The sequence below is a fragment of the Rhineura floridana genome, chromosome 10 (assembly GCF_030035675.1).
Source record: "Rhineura floridana isolate rRhiFlo1 chromosome 10, rRhiFlo1.hap2, whole genome shotgun sequence".
Taxonomy (NCBI): domain Eukaryota; kingdom Metazoa; phylum Chordata; class Lepidosauria; order Squamata; family Rhineuridae; genus Rhineura; species Rhineura floridana.
Window position 1 is genome coordinate 61,984,011 of NC_084489.1, and position 23,064 is coordinate 62,007,074.

A 23,064-nucleotide genomic window follows, 5' to 3' on the forward strand; every position below is an offset into this window, starting at 1 on the left:
TGAAGATTCTAGAGATAAAGTTATCAATGGCATGGATAATCTTCTGGACTGGAATGATGTGATGGAGCCCAATATAGAGAAAATCTATGGAATTAACTGCAGCCATGTGACAATGGAAAAACTTTCAAGAGATGACCCAGTGTATTTTGAAAAAAAGAACAGAGATATGATTTTACAGCAGTATTTCAGCAACCTATTCAGAATGGATGGCAAGAAAATATTTGGGATAGAGGTAATTCCCATCAGACTCTTACTATATGACTATGGCTTTGACAGCAAGATTATTATGGAATACTGATAATGGAAGATTGGATACTGAAATTACTGGACTTAACAAGACTACTGAAGATGGAAGATGGAAAATGGAACTAATAGGGATAATAGAACAATGGCTACTGAAATTACTGAACCTAACAGATTCTGATGTGATGGATTAATTGAAATGTTTATTTTGACTATGGTTATGACAATAAGATTATCATAATTAGTAATGAGATGGATTAATCGATATGCTTATCTGGAAAAAAAAATTGATAGATATATTTCTTAAAGAATTGAAACCTCTCTTTGACTTTTTGTGGAAAGAATAAAGTAATGTTTATGAGATTTGATGATTAAGTAAGATAACTACTGGAGGAAAGTGATTTTATAATATGACTTAAGAGACAGGATTGTTATATATTATAGACTTATAACTGATTTGATCTTTGACAAATGGGAAGTCAATATTTTACTCTTTATTTTTTATTTTTGTTTTTTTTTTTTCTTTTTTTTCTTTTTGTTTAACTATTTTTGATTTTGTTTTTTGTCTTTGAATGTTTTATGATTTCGTCTTGTATGTTTTATGAAAATCTGAATAAAAATTATTGAAAAAAAAAATACTTCAAAAGCATTTAGTAAACATTTCCTGCTTTCATGTTTATTAATACTCTAGAGATCAGATTAGCAGTTCCACTGGGGTTCTGCCATAGCACATAAGAGCGAAAACACAAAAGTTGTTTATTTAAGCGTTGCTTGAAACTCTAAGAGATTACATGGCCTCCATCTCCAAACATGAATGTCAACATCCTTATTTCGGTTAAACCTTTCATTCCATCCATCAAGTGCTGAAGTAGACCAAGACATTTTAACTCACTAACAAACTGAAGAAAGTATACCACGAACAAGGACTCGTAACTCAACAATGTATTCTTCACTAAAAGCTCAGGATCAGAGAAACATAAAAAGCAAGACTGCAGTCCATTATTTTGTATTGTGCTCAAGCCACCACAAGCAGCAAATGGAACAGATGGTATCACTCCCATAAGGGAATGTAATGGAGACTACAGCCCTCAAACCACTTATTTCAGAAGTAATCCAACATCTACAGTGCAACTAATCTGAACTAAGTGTCTTGAGGATGGCAGCTGCAGCATTAAAAAAAAGATGGAAAAAGAGGCATAAAGAGCAGCAGAAATAAAGTCCACAGGAGCAGATGAAGCAAAAGCTAACATTCTTGTTTTTCCTGGATTGATATTTGATCTTATTGTCAGCCAGATAATCATATTATAGAGTTTAATGTACAACACAGCTATGGCAAAGTAATAATGAATCCTATTTGACCTACGTGACATGTTTAATTTGAGTATCAGGCTACCCTGAACCACCGACAAGACAAGCCTTTGTCAAACAGCTGTTAGGATCAAAGAACTCAGTCTATTAGTTACTCAGAGTTCATGGAACTCATCCAAATACCATTTTAACTACACATGTCTGGAAGCAACTTTTCAAATTTGGAACACTAGTATTAAGTTTATTTTACTTTCAATAGGATTGCTTTGTTTGTGCTTCACTGACCATGGAAAAGTCACTCCACATCCAGGGAAGACATGAGATATGAACCCAGGTCTTCCAGACCAAAGAAAGACAATTCCATTGCCTATCTATTCCAGGTACTGCATATTTCTGTAGCATAGTGCTATGCCAGCTAGTGACCCACCAAACCCACTGAAGTAAACATTTCACTGGAACTGAGCAAAACACTTCTCCTTTTTCCTTTGTATTGTTTTGGACTGTATTGCTTGGTATCTGAAAAATGAATAAACATATTTTTAAAATGTAAATCACCAGTAGCCCCAGTTGCCAGTCTCTACAAGAAATCCCACTAAATCAGCAAAAATGTGTCTTGAAGTTTACCCTTCAAAATATTTTCTTTTCAGTCTTGTCTATTACTAGATCTTGCCTACAGTGCTCATGCCAGTTAAACAAGGGCCTGCAATTTTTGACCACCCTTGCTGGTCAATTCACCAGCCCCAAGTTCCCTCCATGCAAGCAACGCCTCCCCCCCATTGCCATTCCTGGGGGTAGGGCCAGTGGGAAATGGGTCAGGTTGGGCACTGCTTCTTGAAGGCACTCCAAGCCCCCTCTGCCACATCCAGAGAAGATAGGGATGGGCCAGAGGGCAGAAGGGCTAGTTGGGCACTGTTGCTTGGAGATAGAGCCATCCAGACCTCTCCCACCCACCTACCCTGCTGCAGAATATGAAAGTCAGGTGGGCAACTTTTTTGCCAGTTTGACCCTGCAGCTACTAAACAGACCCCCAGCTTTCTGCCCAACTTTGAAGCTGGTGGGGATCATCCTGCTGCTGGGACAATCTCCACCAACCACAGCAGCTTCAAAGTTGAGAGGCTGACCGCTTATCATAGGTGGCAACACACTTGCCATGGTAAGCAGATTTTTTTATTACATTTTGAACCATGCAAATTGTAGCTATCCATAGAAAATTTAAAATATCTATTCACAGTATGGAGTACAGTATCTTCATGCTCGCAATAACCTTACATTACAGAACACTTTTGACTATGGAGCCATCTACCCCTTCCTCAGTTAGGGCATAGATGAGTCCAGAAAGATTGACCACTGTTGTCCATGCACTGGTAACCTCTAGCTGGATTACTGTAATGCACTCTATGTGGGGATGCCCTTGAAGATGGTCCAGAAGCTGCAGCTAGTGCAAAATGCAGCAGCGAGACTGCTCACTGGGGCAGGGTATTGCCAACATGTCACCCCACTGCTGAAAGAACTGCACTGGCTGCCCATGTGCTACCGGGCCAAGTTCAAGGTTCTAGTTTTGGTGTACAAAGCCCTATACAGCTTGGTACCAGGATACCTGAAAGACCATCTTACCCCTTATATACCCAGCCAATCACTGCGCTCTGCAGGTGAGGGCCTCCTGCAGATACCATCTTATCAGGAGGTTCGTTCTGTACAATATAGGAAACGGACCTTTAGTGTGGTGGCACCTACCCTGTGGAATTCCCTCCCCTTAAATATTAGGCAGGCATCACCTTTGCTATCCTTTCGGCACCTTTTGAAGACTTTCCTCTTCCAACAAGCCTTTTAAGTTGAGACGTATCCCAGTCTGCGTCAGTGTTAGAATTGCTTTTTAATGTCTTTTAATATTTTAACCCTTTTTTTAAAAAAGATGCTTTTTAAATATTTTTTTAAAATCTTTTTAATGTTGTTTTGTTTTTAATGTATTTTAAGGTCTTTTTATGATGTTTTAAAGTGTTTTTAGTGTTTCTGTTTGCCGCCCTGGGCTCCTGCTGGGAGGAAGGGCGGGATATAAATAAAATAATAAATAAATAATAAAGACTTCTGCTGGCTGGGTGGAGCAATCCCAGAGAACCTGAAATACAGTAAGAATGGCATGTCCACATACCTGCCCTGCTCCATTTGTCCTCTGTTAGCATTATAACAGTACTCTAGCCATCCAGCCGCTTGCAGTTTGAAAAGACTGCTGCTTAATAACTACAGACACAGAGAAACCTTTTTGTCAATGAGACATCCTCAATTAAGGAGACAGGAAGGGGAGATTCCACACATTAATGGGTCTTGCAGTACCTTGGTGGAGACCACGTCACATGACTCATTTATCACATAAAAGTGATATGACCCTTCCTGTGGAGTAGGCCCATAACTCAGTGATCAAGCACCTGCTTTGCATGCAGAAGGTCCCAGTTTCAATTGTTGTCATCTCCAGATAAGACTGGGAGAGACTCCCTGCCTGAAACCCAGGACAGCAGCTGCCAGTCAGTGTAGGTTAGATATGCTTAGATAAATGGACTAGTGGTCTGACTCAGTATAAAGCAACTTCGTATGTTCTACAGGCAAAAAAATTGTAGTTGTGTTAATCTGCTTTTATCACGTAGTTTTAGCACTGCAGAATTCATTGAGGAAGATTGCAAAGTAAACATGGGGACTCCATGGTGTCTATACTGACAAATAAATTTTCACAGGAAAAACTACATACAACTCACAGTTCTCAGGTTTATGTAAGTAGGATGACAATCAATACACATCCTTTCTGCAAGAAGCAGATGGACAAGCGTGCAAAGTCTCCAATGCAAGCTACAATAATTACCAGCATACTTAAAACTGTAGTGAAAGCAGGGAGTTCCACTCCTCCTGCTTTTACTGTCCCAGGAATCAATCCCCAACCTTGGGCAATTGATCCTAGCAATCCTGGTCTGCTAAGGTTGTGTATGCCAACACCAACCCTGCACGGTAGTACTGCCACCACCCTTCTATTGGTTAACTACTCTGGGGCGAAGGGAACCCCAGAGCCCACTGAACACCTGAGCCTCTCAGGACCAGAGGATAGATATCCTCCTGGCCCCTTCTGAGATCTTAGGTGAAAACGTTCCTCTAGTACACAGTAGTATGGTCAAATGGCAAGGACTGAAATTAGGAACTGACCCCTTTCTCTGGAATAAACACACGTTGATTTAAAATAATTAAAGTTTATTAAAAAGAAAATAAGAAAAGGAATAGAGGGTACAAAAGGTAAAAAGGCACATACAAATAATTTGGAGCAGCAAATCAAATCCTAAAACCATACACCCAAAGGGGCAAGGTATGTAACAAAACAAACTAAAAAGGTTTCTTGGCACAAATCAAAATAACAAAGCTATCTGCCTTAGCTATACTTACAAGAGGTTAGGATCTCTCAGTAGTTAGCGTTCTTCCCCTCAGGGACTGCCAGTCAGGATATACAATGGAGCCACAACAGAGCATCACCATAAGCAAGGTGGTGCCCACGAGCGGAACAACGGGCCCAGAGTTCGAAGCCTCCTCTTATGGGGAAATTCCCCCCCCCAGCCGGAGACAATTACCCAATTAACATTTTCATCAAAAAGATGACTAAATGATGTTCCCACAGCACCTGGCACCTCTTCTCAGTTTCCCATAACAAGCACAAGGAGTTTTACGGCCTTGACAGAACCAGGCCCCAATACTGATAAGAAGGTGCAAAATTGCTGCAAGCTGATACAGCTGGGCTGTAAAAATCACCAGGTCACCGGGATGGGAAAATATATATAAAAAAGATTTAACTATTTACTGTCAGGCTAACAAGGAAAATGGTTAAGGGAAAAAATCCCCCAGAAAGCTTTGGGAATAGCCATTTTATCTGTAGGCCCGAGTTAGGTGAACAGGCTGGCATGACAAAAACATTATGCAGTATCCCACTGAGTGATGAGAATGTTGTCAGCTCCATAACAGCATAACTGCTTAAGTTTATCTTGTTTTTAAGATAAGCAGTATCCAGACTCTTAATACAGAAGGAAAGGGAATACTGGCAGAACTTGCAAAAATTAAGTACATCACCTAAGCAAGCATCCAGATTAGGAAAGTAAAAAGGATTCTCAAAATTATGATTTCAGAAAGCCAGCGTGGTGGAGTGGCTAAAAAGCCTCTATATATGACTCTTGAAGTGCATTTCAAATAAATGCTAGCAATAGCGAATGCTAGCAGCTGTGAACTAATGAGCCAAGCACAATCAAACCTCTCCAAGAATCTACATCTCAGAAATCAGGCCAGATAAAATGACAAAATTGGGTTATCAGACAACCATAAATTGAATACAAGTAGTTTACCAGCAATTGTGTAGCCTACGGAGACAGATTCAAGCAGGTTAGCATGCAAGCAGTTACTAACACTGGAATTTGAACTGAAACTGAGGCTTTACATATGCTTGGGATTTGTAGCAAACAGATTGTGACAAGCATCCATGTGTTTGTAAATATACAGGGATAAGGACACACAGAAAGAGCCAAAAAGTCACACAAAACGTTGATCAATAAAAGCAGGAGATATGTTTCCTAACAAAAGAGATAAAAGCCCCAACGGCAGTATGCTTCCTTCTGCAGTCCTTCTCTAGAGACTCAGAGTTTTAGATCTTAAACTTGCTGCTGTATACAGTACTGGAGCAGAAAGCAGTCCCAATTGACATGAGTGAATTTGCACCCATTAAGTTCCCTTTGCCCTTCAGGCTCTAACCACTACTAAGAACTTCAATCATTGTACATTTCTATACAGGAAGCACTTCCAAGTAGAAAACAATCATGAACACAAATTTGGAATTAATTCAAGTTTTAAAAAAATTATAATGAAGTACAGCAATTCACCTGCTTTTTGCTACACTAGTCTATGCGTGTTTAACATACTATAGATTAAAGTTTACTATAGTTTAAGTGAACCATCTCTGAAATTGGCCTTTTCCATTTCAAATCAACAAATGTAGATTACTTGTTTCATCCAAGACACTTATTTTTATTTATTAAATGTATATCCTGTTCTTCCTCCCAGAATGAAGCTTACAACTGAATTCGTTCCTGCTAGAAAGAAAAAGCAGCTCTAGAAGTCCTCTCTCCCTCGCAGATAACCCTTCCAAAGTGCTTCTCCTCACCTACAGCAGGGGTGGGGAACCTGGAATCCTCCAGATGTTGCTGGATTACAATTCCTATCATCCCTGACCACTGATCAACCTGGCTGGGGCTGGCGGGAGTTGGAGTCCAACAACCACCACATGTGGAGGCCCACAGGTTTCTCATCCCTGACCAATAGACTTCCTTCAAGATAGGACTAACATTTAAGAGGAAGCACTTAGCATCCTTCTATTATGCCCAAGTGTAAAGAGATCCACCATGTGCAACTGAGACAAAGAGGATGCTATTTAAACTGAGAATACCCACCACTGGATAAGCAGAGTGATTCTAAGTGGGAGCAGGGGGAAAGAGAAGGGACTTGCTTGGGCTGTTCTCATAACTTGCTGTTACATTTTACCTCTTGTGGAATCACTACCACCAGGCTCATATTAATGGGAGTTAGTCAGATCTTTTATTTAAGAATATTTCCCCAAACTACATACCAGAAAATACATTCTACGGTACATTGTCAAAAGTGTTTATAGAACATTTTATGAGTTCAGAGAATGGAAAATTGTGCATAATTACAAAACATAGCCAAAAGAGAGATCTCCTGGCTAACAACATATACCAACTATACCTAATGATAGTTAGGCATGTGTACATATGACATTTTGCATACTAATACATCTACTTCAGTCTCACGCTAGACATTTAGCCGCATGAGCCATTATGGCAGCCATTCTTATTTCAGATTCTTATTGTCCTGGTACTTAGCCACTCTGGAAATATAAATTTATGTTAGTTACAGGATATGTAACAGAAAAGAGGCTTAGTTCTGCAATCTACACATTTCCATCTCCATTTATAGTCTGGAAGTTAAGGCCTATTTTGGCTTGCAATTTGTGCTGCATAGTAGTTTCAGTTTTTATATATTTTGGCCATTCTGATTAGGAATCCAAGTGATAACTTTATCATCTTGGAGGGGAAGTGATACCTTCTAGAAAGCACCTATTATACCCATCAAGAACAGCAAAAGAAAATTATTCTTCCTGTAAGCAGAATATTTTTCTTTGTAGTATTTTAAATGCAGGGAGGCCAAATACAGAGCCTCTTAACATGTGGAAGAAAATGTGAACTAAGTATATTAATTTAATATTTGTTGTAAGGAAGGGAAGGAATTTCCACAGAATCTTTCACCTGCACGAGGGACAATACCTTCCTTTTATGTCTAGACCAAAGATTGGGAAAGTTTTTCATCAAGAGGGCAATATTCCCTTCTGAGCAGCCTCAGGGGCCACATGCTAGTGGTGGGCAGGGCCAGAGGCAAAAGTGGGCAGAGGAACAAGTGTAAATTTTACTGCTGTGCAGTATGCTTACTCGCACACCTCTGTCCTCCATCCAGGTAAGCAAGAGGCATTATCAGAAATCCAGGACATATTCCAGCCAGGCAGATAGAAAGGGCCCATGAGGGGAATGGCTTGGGGATAGGTTGTGGTGTGGGGAAAGCCTTGAAGGCCAGATAGAGAGGCTTGGAGGCTACATTTGGCCCCTGGGCTTGAGGCTCCTCACCTGTGATTTAGACCTGCCTTTCAGTCCCCAGATGTATGTATGTTTATTTATTATTTGATTTATATCCCGCCCTTCCTCCCAGCAGGAGCCCAGGGCAGCGAACAGAAGTACTAAAAACACTTTAAAACATCATAAAAACAGACTTAAAATTCATTAAAACAAAACGTTAAAAAAAATTTTTAAAGGCTTTAAAAACATCTTTTTTAAAAGGGTTAAAAACATTAAAAAATGTATTAACAAGCAATTCTAACACAGATGCAGACTGGGATAGGTTTCAACTTAAAAGGCTTGTTGAAAGAGGAAAGTCTTCAAAAGGTGCCAAAAAGATAGCAGAGATGGCCATGCCTGCCTAATATTCAAGGGGAGGGAATTCTACAGGGTAGGTGCCGCCACACTAAAGGTCCGTTTCCTATATTGTGCAGAACGACACTCCTATAAGATGGTATCTGCAGGAGGCCCTCACCTGCAGAGCGCAGTGATCAACTGAGTATATAAGGGGTAAGACAGTCTTTCAGATGTTGCTGGACTACAGCTTCCATCAGCCCCAGCCAGCATGGCCAATGGTCAGGAATGATGGGAATTGTAGTCCAGCAACATCTAGGAACCCAAAGGTTGGGAAAGGCCAGTCTAGACAATGGCATAATGGTATATAGTTATCTGTTCCCACCTCATGGGCCAATTTTGACAGGTGGACAGGATAATCTCCCTATCATTACTTGATATCATAATGATGCCAGGTGATAACAGGTGGGTTATCCTGCCCACCTGTCAAAATCTTTTGCACAGCACTTTCCTCATGCACCCAACAGTTATCTGGTTGTCTGGCACTTGGGAACTGCAGTGCAAGGGGCTTTGCCAGCCCCATGCACAGCAAAGTGCTAAGCATAGGGCTGGCACAGCTGCTTTCTGCAGCGATCAGCTGCACGACTGGGAATTGAGTCATACAGCTGATCAAGCAAGGTTGATTTCAACCCTGCCTTCTGCATGGACTTGTAGTGCAATAGTTCCTCAAAGGACACACTGTCACATAGACAATCCAGCCTTGTCTTCACCTGCCCCACACCTGATGTCACATATTATGTAAGATGGGCATAGTTTGGGGAAAACAGTCCCATAAGCCAAATTTGGCCTGCAGGCCAGAGGTTCCCCAGTTCTGAGATAAGCCATTGTTTGGTTTAACATGTCGTACAAAGCCAAGCTTTAACCAAGGTTTGTTCTTGGATTTACAGCTCATGGTTTATATGAAGCAAAACAAACCAGGAGCATGGGTTTGGATGACATGGTAAGACAAACTATGGACTTGGCTTGCAGCAGGAGGACCATGAGAGGGGAGGAAATCAGCTGCTGCAACCTCTTCAGGAACCTTCACGTTTGGTTTAATTTTGTTTAATTTTGGGGGCTGATTGGTAGAACACAAAATCAATGTGCACTGAAACGCTGCACCTGAGTCTCCAAGACTACAAATTCACAAGCTGATGGTTGCATACGAACTTCATGGTATGCTATAATCTGTGGCTTCCCATGCACAAGCAAAATCTTTGCTCCTAGGATGAGCTGAGAAAAGCAAACAAAACATGATCCCTCGCTTAGCATTTATACCCAAAACAGGGATCGTGAACTGTTTTGCACCCAACAAACCCTAGTCAAGAGGAAACCTTGGCTACAGACCATGGTTTGTTGGGTGCAAAACAATCCACAATCCCTATTTTGGGTGTAAATGCATAGCTATGGACCATGATGTGTTTCCTTCCAGTATGAGTGGGGAGGAGCAAAAAACCCCTCTTAGGCACACTCATGGTAAACAGTTAACAAAAGATTGACTGTGATAAATCTGTGTGCAAACAGGGCCACTGTCACTGATGGATGGGCTGTTCCTTGGGCTTTCTTTTGGCCATCACAAGGTGCAATACATGATTACATTGACAGATTTATGGTTTACATTAAGATACTTGCCCAATATAAAGTCTTTGTTGCAACTGATAGATATTAGGAATAGGAGTACAGTATTAAGAGTGCCACCAAGAGAATCTGCTTATATCAAGCCTGGAAATGCCTGAGGCTAATTACACAGGCCCCTCTTCTCAGAAAGTTGTACTTACCATTCCAAAAAATACCACGTTGCAGATTAGCTTCAGAAGATACAGAAAACCATATTCCTGCTATAAAAAAAATATTAAAAGGGACCTGGTTGATAAGTGGGATTTGCAATAAGATGTTGTGGTGTACTTCCAGACACTGCATTCCATTCCTCCTCTCCGCAATAGTGTGTCAGCATTACTCAGTCTCCACTGGCTGTTTTGCAGGTTCTCCTTAGAGCTTTTCTATAAAGATGCATTGTACTTCTGCAAAGCTTGGAGTTCACAGGCCTACTAACACTTCCCTCTTGTGCTTGGGTGATGCCATTTATGCTACATAAGCAATAGCATTCACAGGGTCATATTCTACATTAGTTCTACTCAGCATAGACCCACTGAAATTATAGCCATGACTTAGGTTCATTAATTTAAATGAGTTTACTCTGAGTAGGACTTAGCTGAATACAACCTACAATCTGAATATTGAGGTGAAAATACATACGAGGTTCCTAGTATTTCAGAGTTTTGCAAACCAAAAGGCTTTAGGTGAGATACTTTTTTCCTTTATTTTTATTATTTAAATTTATTACCTGCCCTTCACCCAAAGGTTCTAGGGCCAATACCTTCAATATTTTAGGATTAATTGTCTTAACCCTATGCCCAGCTGGGTTTTCGCACCTTAAGTAACCATGCCAGCTTTACTGTAATTAATACAGTGTTTTTCTTTCTCACATTGGCTTCCCCAAGAGAAGCAAAGAAGAATTTCAGAAACATCTTCTAGCAGCACCTGAGTTAGGCATCAGTTCAGTATCTTTCAAACTTTGTTAACTTAGCCACCCTTTACATGTATCTCCCCAATTCAGTGTTAACTATCAGCTCGGCAGATGAAAGTTCAGAACACCTTGAATATAACAGTGCATCCACAACCAAAAACTGCATCAGGTACTCTATATGGTGTTACATTTGCACTATTAGAGGAACAGAGCATATGACTATCTAAAGCCACGAGAGCCAGTGTAGCATAGTGGTTAGAGTGTTGGACTATGACCTGGGAGACCAGGGTTCGAATCCCCACATAGCCATGAAGCTCACTGGGTGACCTTGGGCCAGTCACTGCCTCTCAGCCTCAGAGGAAGGCAGTGGTAAAACCCCTCTGAATACCTCTTACCAAGAAAACCCTATTCATAGGGTTGCCATTAGTCTGAATCTACTTGAAGGCAGTCCATTTCCATTTTTCATCTAAAGCCACACAGAGAAATATCATTACAACATAACAAGTCCCTCTTCTTCTCTAATCAGGTTGGAATGATAAAAAGTGGAGGAATAGTCTTCCCTCTTTAAAACCCTTGTATCTTTTAGGAGGCATTCAATTCACCCCTCATTTGGATAACAAAGGGAGGAAGGCACCACATAGCTCAGAATCTTATATTTGCATCACCTTCCCTCCAAGACCCATGTCCCTCATATACACCCATTCCATAGTTTAAGAATCACTGCCTTGCATTCATACTTTAGGAACCAGTGCTATTTTCCTCCAAGGTCACATGATAGCCACCTCTTCCAAGTGTCTTTACTTAGTAAGACATGTGGGTCCAATTCTTGTAAATGAGTCATATTTTAGAAATTGAGAGATGGCCTGATCTGCCTACTTAAGATGTCCTATGGATTTCCAGATGCTGCCATGGTAACTACAACAAATTACTGCTGGGTCTAATAGTTTGTGTTAAATGTTTAAAGCACAATCTGCCAACTTTTCCCATCATACTATCTATTCTAAGTATAGAATGCTTAACCATGGGTGCTCTGGGTTTTCCTCAAACCAGGAAAGCAAGGAGGGAATCACCATACAAAAAGGGAGGCAGAAGCACATAGGTCTCAAGGCGCAGCCAACTCATGTAATGCCAAATCGTGGTTTAGCATTACATCTCAATCAAGCCAGTTTTTATCAATAATCCAGATTGGCCGCTGTACCAGAGGGCTGGAAAACAGCTAATGTAACATCAATTTTTTAAAAGGGGTCCAATATGCTGGAACCCAGAAAGGCACAGGTCAATTAGCTTAACATCTGTTCAAGGTACAGTAGGGCCCCGCTTATACGGCGGGTTAGGGATCAGGCCCCCGCCGTAAAGTGGAAATCGCCGTAAAGCGGAACCTATTGACTTTAAAGGGTTGCGTCACGCGAAAATGCTGCAAAATGCCGCAAAACGGCAAAATCGGCTTTAAAACAGGGAATTTCCCCTGATTGAAAGCCGTCACATGAGCGGAACGCCGGAAAGCGGGGCCCTACTGTAAATTGCAGAAAATGTTAAAGATAACATAATAATCAACATAAGCAAGCATACCAAAAAATTAGCCTTACTGAAGAACAAACAAAGCAATGGCAAATCCTATTTTACTAATCTTTTAGAATTCTTTGGAAAGTGTTAATAAGCATGTGGGCAGGTGTGATCCAGTGGACATTGTGAAGCTAGATGTTCAAAAGGCTTTTGATAAAATCCCTCAAAGGCTCCTGAGCAAGCTTAGCATTCATAGGATAAGTGAACAAGTCTTCTTATGGGGTGGCAAAGGGTACTTCTTAACTTATTCATAAAGTAACTTGAGTTAGGGTGAGCATTGAAGTGGCCATATTTGGTATGACAACACCAAATTATTCAGGGTGGCAAAAGAAAGGGAACTCTTCAAACTGGGTTCACTGGGCAATAAAATGGCAAATGTGGTATAATGTATGGACTTCTTATATCTTACTTATATCTCTTAATTGTATCTTCCATGCTCTGTTACTACTGAAGGTTACTATTACTAAATGAATCCTACATATTGATCAAATAATTTTAACTCCATTTTGGACGGCCAGGCTATTATGATCTTGGCACTCACTGCAGTAGATCTTAGAAACTCAGAACAGGCCAATCCTGGAGTTCTACACATCAGATTTCCAATGAGGAGAATGTAAATTATTTCTATATCTCTCAAACCTAGCCAACACAGTACAGAATGAGGTATGATCTTCCTACTGTTTGGCCTGAAAGACATCTTTTTTTAGTTTACTCTCTCAATTAAGTTAGAGCACTTTTACTGGATGCATATGTGTCCTTGCAATATTTTGAGGACTGTACCAAAAATTAGTCAACAGGTAGGTTGATCGGGGATATTATGACAGAGCAGCTGGTATGTAAGTAATACTGTGTCAGAGCTGCACTAAGTACTGTAGAAGGTCCTTATCCCAAATCACAGGGAAACTCTAAGCACTATAGCAGACTTCACTTTACAGGGGACCCTCCATCCCTATGTAGGGCTGTCAATAATGGGTTTTAAAAAGGGCTTAAGGCAAATAAAAGCATTGTGTTACTGGGAGAGGTGGAATAAGAATCTGGTCTACCCCATTCTCCAGTATTACTAACCTGGGGGCATAAATAACCCTCATATCAAAGCAAAGTGCAAACCTAAAAGTTAGGTTTACTTACTTTACACATTAACTCTAACCTTTTTTCATCTATTCTAGTTTGAGGTCAAAGCTGTTTTTATTGTTTCCTAAAAGATAAAAGGCTATTACTGATGCCATCATTTGAAATTAATGGGCTTGGAATAAAAGATTATCTATCTTGTAATGCCCAGCTGTATTCTGAGGAAAGCTCCCTCACTCTGAAATTCTTCCTCTTGTTCAAAATGGAAAGTCAATACTGTTTTGGGTTTGTGCCAATTTGCACTTGCATGATCTGCATATCCATCAGACTAGATGCTCCATGAGCTAGCAGTAGCTGCTGGTACAAGCTCAGAAGCTTATTTTAGCCTCTTACTAGATGCAATTGCTGAAACAATGGAGTCAATACGTAGATTACAAATTACCTTTTATCTGAGCCATTTGGCCAGGCATTAATTTCTAAGGTGAAAAGTCAGCTCCATCCCAAGAGAATATAGCCTGTAGATGTGATCTTAAAGGAATTCACAAGTACAACTGGTGGTAAAAAGCCCAAAAGCCATTGACTAGTGAGACCCCAATATGTTGATTCTTAAGAAGCTGGGTTGTTGGTTTTTAAAAAAAATGAAGGCAAAGTTGGGTTTTCTAACTTGTACAATCCTTTACTACACCAAGATACTAACAGGGAAATTTTCTTGTTCATGGAAAGCTTAGCCATTCAGACAAGCAATTCCTCAGATCTGCATTGTGAGGTGGTACAGGACCCTGAAGGTTATAAAAATATTGCAATCAGTTCTTAACAAAGGCAGAAAGAATTCTGTTCCATGCATTGGAGCATATTCAGAGAGAGGTTATTCTCTGTGCCTAAATGGGATGGTTGAGTGCACCTCCTCCCTACCAAAGATACTCAGCACAGGCTCCAAGGATGATATGCACAGACACAGAACATCGTTATGCAACTGTACAAAGACTACACAGAACAAAATGGAAAAAGAGCCCTTTTCTAGACAATATCTCTTCAATTCAGGATTCCCAAGGATATGCATTCCTTTTCCTCTTAATTTTAACTTTTCCTTGTGGCCAAGAACAAGACAAAGATGCAGGAATCTAGTCACCCCAATACCGGCAAAATACATAGTACACAGAAATTGTGTAGGGGACACGGATGGAGGGAGGAACAGACATAAAAGCTTTGTCCTAACCCTATCCAGACACATAGTTGTTGATGTGTTTTAGTCTTTTTAGTCTGTTGCTATTTTAATATGTTTTAATAACTTGTTTTTAAACTGTTTTACTGATAATTTTAATTTTTGTAAACTGCTTAGAGGTTTTTTTCAATCAGGCAATATAAAAATTTTGTTAAGTAAATAAAATAAATATTAGGTTTTCTGTATATACTGCATCTAGAAAAATTACTTTATTACTACAAGAAATTATCAAACACGGTGGAAACCCTGTACTAGAAGTTACAGTTCAACATATCCTCTAACTTCTCATCTGGCAAGACAAATTTGTTTAAAATCAAACATTACTAATAAAGTCATCAACTCACAGCATTTGCTACTGCACAAAAGACAACAGGTCTGCCTACATGATCAATTATCTTGAAATAACCCCTGAACTTGCCTTCATCTCTTGAAGATGTAAACAAATCAGAGGTTAAAGTGAATAGAAGGACAGTCAACAGCCCATCTTTCACTTCTCATAATAAGAAGGCTGTCATAGCTGATGCATGACTTTCACAATCCCATAAACGCAAGCCTAGACTGTTAGTAAGAGTGTGTGGCTCAGGAGCACGGAATTCTTTTTTTGTGAATGGGATTCTCAAATAATTAGCATAGTGATCCAAGATAGACACATTTGTGTAAATATATCCACATTCAATGCTCAAGATGCTATGCTTAGGTTCCAAATTTTAAGACAAAGTTTTCACACAGAATCCCACTTCCTTGGATGAGAAGTTCTTATTAAAGTGATATCCACATGCTGTTTGAGCAAATATAAAGATGGAGAGTCATAACACATTATACTACTCCTTTCTTTTAGTACAACATCCAGTGTATCTGTATGCCAAGAAGAAGTCTGAGAAGTTAGAAGGTACTTTGCTTTAGAAGCAATGACTGGATTAGCCAACTTCCCCCTAACACATAAACTTCCCCCAACACATAAAGATAGATAATGATGCCATTTGTGGATGAATAGGACAGTTAGTCACCAAACCACAAATGCTGTATCAAGAAACAGCAGAGCATTTCTAAGTCAAAGTCTCTGCATATGTCTGTGTTACCATGTTCCTTTGCCATTTTAAATTTGCATACAAACCTGCACTTGTGCAAAGTGGTGGACACTTTCCATATATGCACAATTCTTTATTTGTGCAACAATGCTCACATACACTAACGTATTCCAAGCCAATGCAGTTTTCCAAAAGAGTAAAGTGGGCAGGTAGCAGAGAAACTTGTGAAATAGGTTTGAAGATCATAAAGCTGCCAGATTTAACTTCTGCTGAAAGCAGCTAACATAGGTGCACAAGTTCAGTAGGTCAAATTCACTGTCAAATTATTTTTAAAAACTGCAATAACTGAAAGAAAGAAGTCAGGTTTTCTGTTCAGGCAAAGTAACCTCAAGAGGTAAAGCTTTATGCAAATATCAAAAGTTCACGGAATGTAGTGAAGACTGCTCCCCTGTTTGTCAACCTCAAGGGCAATTTCAACAACACCTTGAACAAAAAACCCTGCAGGTCTGGTTTGAACATGCTTATATAATTGAAATATCACTTCTCTAAAGAAGTTAAAGCCCTCACACATTATGCATTTTCTTTACAATTCACCATCCCTTTTCCAATTGAAGGAATTTAGGTACAGAGTGCAATCGAAGCAGCTACCACTTTTAACACTACTACAAGTCAGTCTTAGAACAGCCAATGGTGAAATGGACATGCACAACCATCAGAAGTAGTTTTAAATGTGTTTAAAATGATGTTTTAAAGTGTTTTAGCGCTTTGTTTGACACCCTGGGCTCCTGCTAGGAGGAAGGGCGGGATACAAATTAAATAATAAATAAATAAAAATAAGTATTTATTTTCAAAGCATTAAGGGGAGTTATTATGCATAAATATTATTTTGGCTGAAGTCAGAAGATCTGATGATTGTCAATATACATGCCAATATGCTACAACTCTGCCAAAAGCCAGTAGCCCAAGTCTCATGTTTCCTTTCTCCTTGATACAATCAATTTAACACTGCACAGGTAAAAGAACTGCTACTGACAATAGAGACAGAACACTGCAGTATTCCAAGGCGGCAGCATACCTCCAGCTTTTCTACTGGAGCAGTATTTTATCTCAGACATCATTAATCGTCCTGCCTCCCCACTACACAATACAGATTATGTTCTGGGGGTTGGGAGGAAAGACAGCTTGCCATGCATGTATAACATATTCCAGCTCTTCTGCAGCCTGACATTTTTAACCACTACTCAGCAAAATGCATCCAAGTTGGACAGCAGCAAAACCATTAGCAAAACAGACACAACTTCTACCATTAATCTAGCACTGCCCAACTGTCAACCATACCCAAGACATACTTAAATAATAAGAGAAGTATTTGTTACAGTTTCCCACCCCACCGTTTCTGGGCAAGAAGTACAATCAGCAAACACATGAATATAAGAGCAGCCTTGCATTAAGGTCCATTTAGTTCAACCTTGTGGACAACAACCAGCCAGATGCCTCTGAACACTCACAGGTGGGGCACAAAGGAAACTCACTCTCTGTTGTGTGTTCCCAGTGTCTTATATTTAGAGATATATCCCATATTTGTATACGGAAACCCCATTTAGCCACCACAGCAAACAGCCACAGCAGTTACCAAGTAGCGGAAGTACATGCGTGTATGAGAGAGAGAAAGAGATGTACTCCCACAACCTCTCAACAAGGAGAAAGGAACACAAGACAGGGAGCATTGCACACCCACTGCTTTCCCCATCCCAAGGGCAGCAATACATCTCAACTCAGGCACTCAAGGACACATATATCACACGCACGCACACAGAAGCTCATCACCTATCTCCCAGATAAGGGCAACATTTCATCCTTGTCCTCGCTAACTACACCAAGCAGTCCCCTTCCTTACCGGCGGCCAGTGCCTGGCTGGGATCCCATCGGAGAGAGAAAGGGGGTGGTGGTGGAAGAGTAACAGTGAGTGCGCAGGGGAAAGTGCGAGGGCTCCCTTTCAGGGCCGCTGGGGTGGGGGAAGAGAAGCAGAGGTATGGAGAAGCTACGGCGGCGACTAATTCAGAGTAAGCGAAACAAGAAGATGGGGGCCACAGAAAGAGTCCCCGCACTGACAGGAGGAAGAAGAGGGGCGGAGGAGGGAGGGGTCAGGCGGCTGCGGCTGAGAAGTGGAAGGCAGCCTCCGGCGGGCCAGCAAGACAACCCTTCCCCCGCCCTACGAAGCGGCTGCGACGGCTCTTACCGAGTGATTCACCCCCCACATGAGAACGCTGAGGAGCGGGTCGCTGGCCCGGAAGAGCTTGACTTTCTGGGCCACGAAATGCTTCTTCTTCGTCTTGGTTTTACTCGCCATAACGGACACGATGTTGCCCTGGGCCGCCATGGGAGACGCGGAGGAAGAACGGCAGCCAACGAAGCAAAGAGAAAGAAGACGGAGAGACTAAGCTGGCAGAGAAGGAAGAGCGAGGAGGAGGGGCCAGGCGGCGAGACGGAGCGCGGCGCTGTGACTGAACGGAGTGCGCTAGCGCAGCTGCGGTAGGAGGAAAACGGCGGGCTCGTTGCTGCTGTTGCTGCTGCTGCTGCGGCCGCCGCAAGACGATACCAAGCGCATCCTGGCCTGGCCGCCTGCGCTGCTGCCGCTCACTGAAATGGCCCAGCTCGCCGCGGCCGCCACCTCCCTCCCTCCTTCCTCAGGCCACGCCCTCTATCCTCCGGCGGGAGCCACCATCAACGCCGCCGCCGCCGCCTCCAGCCCGCTCCCTTGGCCCCGCCCATCCTGGCACATCACATTCAGAGTGCCCCGCCTCCCTCCCAGCCACCCAAAGTTGAGGCATCGCACGCAGCGGGGGCAGTTGCGAGGCAAGCCCCGGCAGAGCCGGGCTTCTGTTATAGTGAGTGTGCGCGGTGGTTATGGGCATGCGTGGTGACGGAAAGCGAAGTTGTGTGTTCGCCTCTCCTCCCCTTTGCCCTACTGGCTGCTTCTGAGTTCTTTTACTAACTTGAGAAGAATTAGATAGAATGTAGTGGGTGAAATCAGTATCACAGTCAGTGGCAAATTCAGAAACGCAGGGTTCCTTCATGATAGTCACAGCCACACCTCTTCTTAAATTATACAACCTTCTAAGATTATAGAATAATATGGCCAGGTCTGAATACTGCTTTCTGCTTCTCAATACTCATTAATGCCTTCTCTCAGAACAACAGAGGTCCCTAAGAACTAATCATCATGAAAGGAGAGTGTGTTAGCTATTGAGAAGAGAATTCTCAGTTGTTGACTTATGTCCTTTCACTCTGATTGGTTCCAATAAGCAGGAAAAGACAAGGAAGCATGTCAGAAGACACTTTGCAGTGGCCAACACACTCCCCTTTCATGCTGATTGGCTCATAGGATGGTGGGGACATAGGGACCCTGCTGGGACCTGGCACCCAAAAACTTAAGGGAGCTAAGACCCCCTGAGACCCTGGAAAACTACACCCCTGGTGGAAATGATGGCTGATTAACTCCACTTCCCACCCCACCCACAGGGCTGAGGAATGATGAAAAACAAACGGGTCTGTTGACATCAACTCCAGGAAATCGACTTTTAGACCCTTTGGAGGCCCACTGTGAACTGCTTGCAAGGCACTTTGAGGGTAAAATTGCTCACCTCCATAGCAGTCTTGATGACCCATCCACATCTACTGTAGTCCCCTATGAGGTGTCCAGTGCAACGTCTGCTGCAACTTCCTGGGAATGGTTTCAGTTGATGCAGCCTGATGACGTAGACAAGGTGCTTCAGTTGATGCGGCCAGCATTCAGTTGATGCGGCCAGCAATGTATCCTCTCGACCCTTGCCCTTCTTGGCTTATTAAAGCTTGCCAATGGGGTTTGACTGAGTGGATCTAGGGTGTGGTCAACGCATCGTTGTGGGAGGGAGTGGTTCCAGGCGCCCTGAAAGAAGCGGTGATCTGACCACTCCTGAAAAAGCCCACCCTGGACCCACTGGTCTGCAACAATTACCGACAGGTCGCAAATACCCCCTTTTTAGGGAAGGTGATTGAGAGGGTTGTGGCAAAGCAATTGCAAGTACTCTTGGATGAAACAGATCATCTTGACCCATTCCAGCCTGGGTTCAGGCCTAGTTATGGGACTGAATTGGCCTTGGTCGCCCTGATGGATGACCTTTATCAGGAGAAGGACAGGGGGAATGCAATCCTGTTACTCTTACTTGAGCTCTCAGCGGCTTTTGATACCATTGACCATGGTATCCTTCTGGGCTGACTTGGTGAGATGGGTATTGGCGGAACTGTTTTACAGTGGTTCTGATCCTATCTCCAAGGTTGGTTTCAAATAATAGCATTGGGTGATTGTCTTTTGGCATCCTGGCAGATGTGCTGTGGGGTGCTGCAGGGTACCATCTTGTCCCCCATGCTGTTTAACATCTATATGAAGCCTTTGGGAGCGGTTGGGGTGAGGTGTCAGCAGTATGCTGATGATACCCAGATCTATTTCTCTGTAACATCTGAATCAGGAGAGGCTGTGCAAGCCCTGGACTGGTGCCTGGACTTGATGGTGGGCTGGATGAGGGCCAGTAAACTGAGTCTGAATCCTAGCAAGACGGAGGCGCTGTGGGTTGGTGGTTCCTGAGTTTGGATAATTGGTCAGTTGCCTGCTTTGGATGGGGCCGTACTGCCTCTGAAAGAGCAGGTTTGTGGTCTGGGGGTGTTCCTGGATCTATCTTTGTCGCTAGAGGCCCAAGTGACCTCCGTAGCTAGGAGTGCTATTTACCAGCTTCAGCTGGTAAGACAGCTGTGGCCGTTTCTGGCCTGAGATAGCCTGACCACTGTTGTCCACACACTGGTAACCTCTAGGCTGGATTACTGTAATGCACTCTATGTTGGGTTGCCCTTGAGGTTGGTCTGGAAGCTGCAGCTGGTGCAAAATGTGGTGGCGAGACTGCTCACTGGGGCAGGGTATTGGCAACATGTCACCCCACTGCTGAAAGAATTGCACTGGCTGCCCATTTGCTAACGGGCCAAGTTCAAGGTTCTAGTGTTGGTGTACAAAGCCCTATACAGCTCGGGACCAGCATACCTGAAAGACCGTCTTATCCCTTATATACCCAGTCGAACACTGTGCTGTGCAGGTGAGGGCCTCCTGTATATACCATCTTATCAGGAGGTCCATTCTACACAACATAGGAACAGACCTTTAGTGTGGTGGCACCTACCCTGTGGAATTCCCTACCCTTAAACATTAGACAGGCGACATCTGTGTTATCTTCTCAGCGCCTGTTGAAGACCTTCCTCTTTCAACAAGACTTTTAAGTTATCCCAGTCTGCATCTGTGTTGGAATTGCTTTTTAATATGTTTTTAAACTTTTTTAAAAAACAATATGTTCTTAACATGTTTTTTAAAGATGTCTTGAAAGCTTTTTAAAAATGTTTTTAAAGATGTTTTGTTTTAATGTATTTTAAAGTCTGTTTTGATGATGTTTTAAAGTGTTTTTAGTGCTTTTGTTTGCTGCCCTGTGCTCCTGCTGGGAGGAAGGGCGGGATATAAATCAAATAATAAATATAAATACATAGATGATTAATTGGGACTCAGAAGAAGATGGAAGCGTCCAGTAATGTTCATATGAGGAGAGATATTCCAGGAGATAATGGGATCCTGAGAAATCAAAACCAGCACTTTTAATTGGGCCCCAAAGCTTAAAGGCAGCCAGTGTAGCTATAACAGAATTGGTGCTATATGATCTGTTTGCCTCAAACCTGTCTACAGTCAAGCAGCTGCATTCTGCATTAACTGAAGCTTTCAAATCATTTTCAAAGGCAGCCCTAAGTAAAATGCATTGTAATAATTCAGCTTGAAGTTACTAGAGCATAGATTGCTGTAGCCAAGTTATCCCTGTCCAGATAGGGTCATAGCTGGGCCTCCAGCCTAAGTTGATGGAAGGCACTCTGCCACCAAGGCCACCTATGCCTCAAGTGACAGGAATGGCTCCAAGAGAACCCACCCCAACTACAATTTTAAATTGTTCTGAGAAACGTTTTACTTTTGGAAATTGCTTTGAGATTTCATTTAATGGAAGCCACAGAGATAAATAAATAATTAATCTTCTGAGTAAAATATAAAGTAGATAAGATAAATATAAGTGACCATATTAGTAAATCTCATTAAAACTGCTTTTTTACTTTTTCAGTTGCAATTCTGTCCTGGCAAATCCTTTTTTAAGTTACCATCCTAGTCTGTTCTGCCCACTGGGCAAAACAGGACTGGCCCCCAACATTTTGCTCCCTCAGGCAAAGAAGCAAATAGTGCCCCCCTGTGTCCCATGTCAAGTTGCATCATACCCAACGCCAGTGAAGTTGTTTTGGCATATGATGCAGCACATCCTACAAATATCTTTGCCCCGCCCTGGCAAGAAAATACAATGATAATAAATTAAAGAACTACCCATTCACTGTCCTTTCATGACATTCAGAATCAGTTACCTGAGCAGCCACTGTACCTAATAGAAGAGCAGGCCCTAGGGCAGGGATAACATTGCTACTAAATTTCACTGCACCAGCAGAATAAGAAGCTACACTGTTATAATGAATTTATACTAGAATTGCAACATGACTACACCAATGATAGATGCTGCGCCTTTGTTCTATGCTGGTGGGATTCTACCAGCAGGGGGAAAATGTAGGTAAATCTCACCCCTCTGAAGCTGCTATTTGTATTTTAAGGCAGGGGTGGCTAACCTGTGACCCTCTAGATGTTGGCACTACAGCCACAGCTCTCAACAGTCCTGACTACTGGCCATGCTGACTGGAGCTTATGGGAGGTGGAATCCACAGGTTCCCTATCCCTGTTTAAAGAGAAGCCTCCATTCATGCCAGTGGGAGCTTTCCTTGAAATGCAAGTAGGAGCTTCAGAGGGATGGGTTTTGTTGTGACTGTGACAAGGAGTAAAAACAACAACACACCATTCATGTTAACTATTTTCACATTTAGTTTGTCCCTCACCCCGTAATGATTATTTTATTATTTATTTATTAATTAAATTTATATCCTACCCTTCCTCCCAGAAGGAGCCCAGTGTGGCAAACAAAA

At 42.1% G+C, this 23,064-nt stretch overlaps 1 protein-coding gene across 4 annotated transcripts in view; it reads right to left on the reverse strand.

Moving 5' to 3' along the window:
• The window catches only part of PIP4K2A (phosphatidylinositol-5-phosphate 4-kinase type 2 alpha), a 107,517-nt gene extending 88,821 nt beyond the window's left edge, over nucleotides 1-18,696 (reverse strand). For 3 of the 4 annotated variants that reach the window (XM_061586762.1, XM_061586760.1, XM_061586758.1), the window contains exon 1: nucleotides 18,227-18,696. In XM_061586762.1, the coding sequence (XP_061442746.1) occupies nucleotides 18,227-18,367 (141 nt within the window). In that variant the 5' untranslated portion in view covers nucleotides 18,368-18,696. The remainder of the gene's footprint in view (nucleotides 1-18,226) is intronic. The other variant, XM_061586761.1, reaches the window with a different exon arrangement.
• Nucleotides 18,697-23,064: the final 4,368 nt, after the last annotated feature.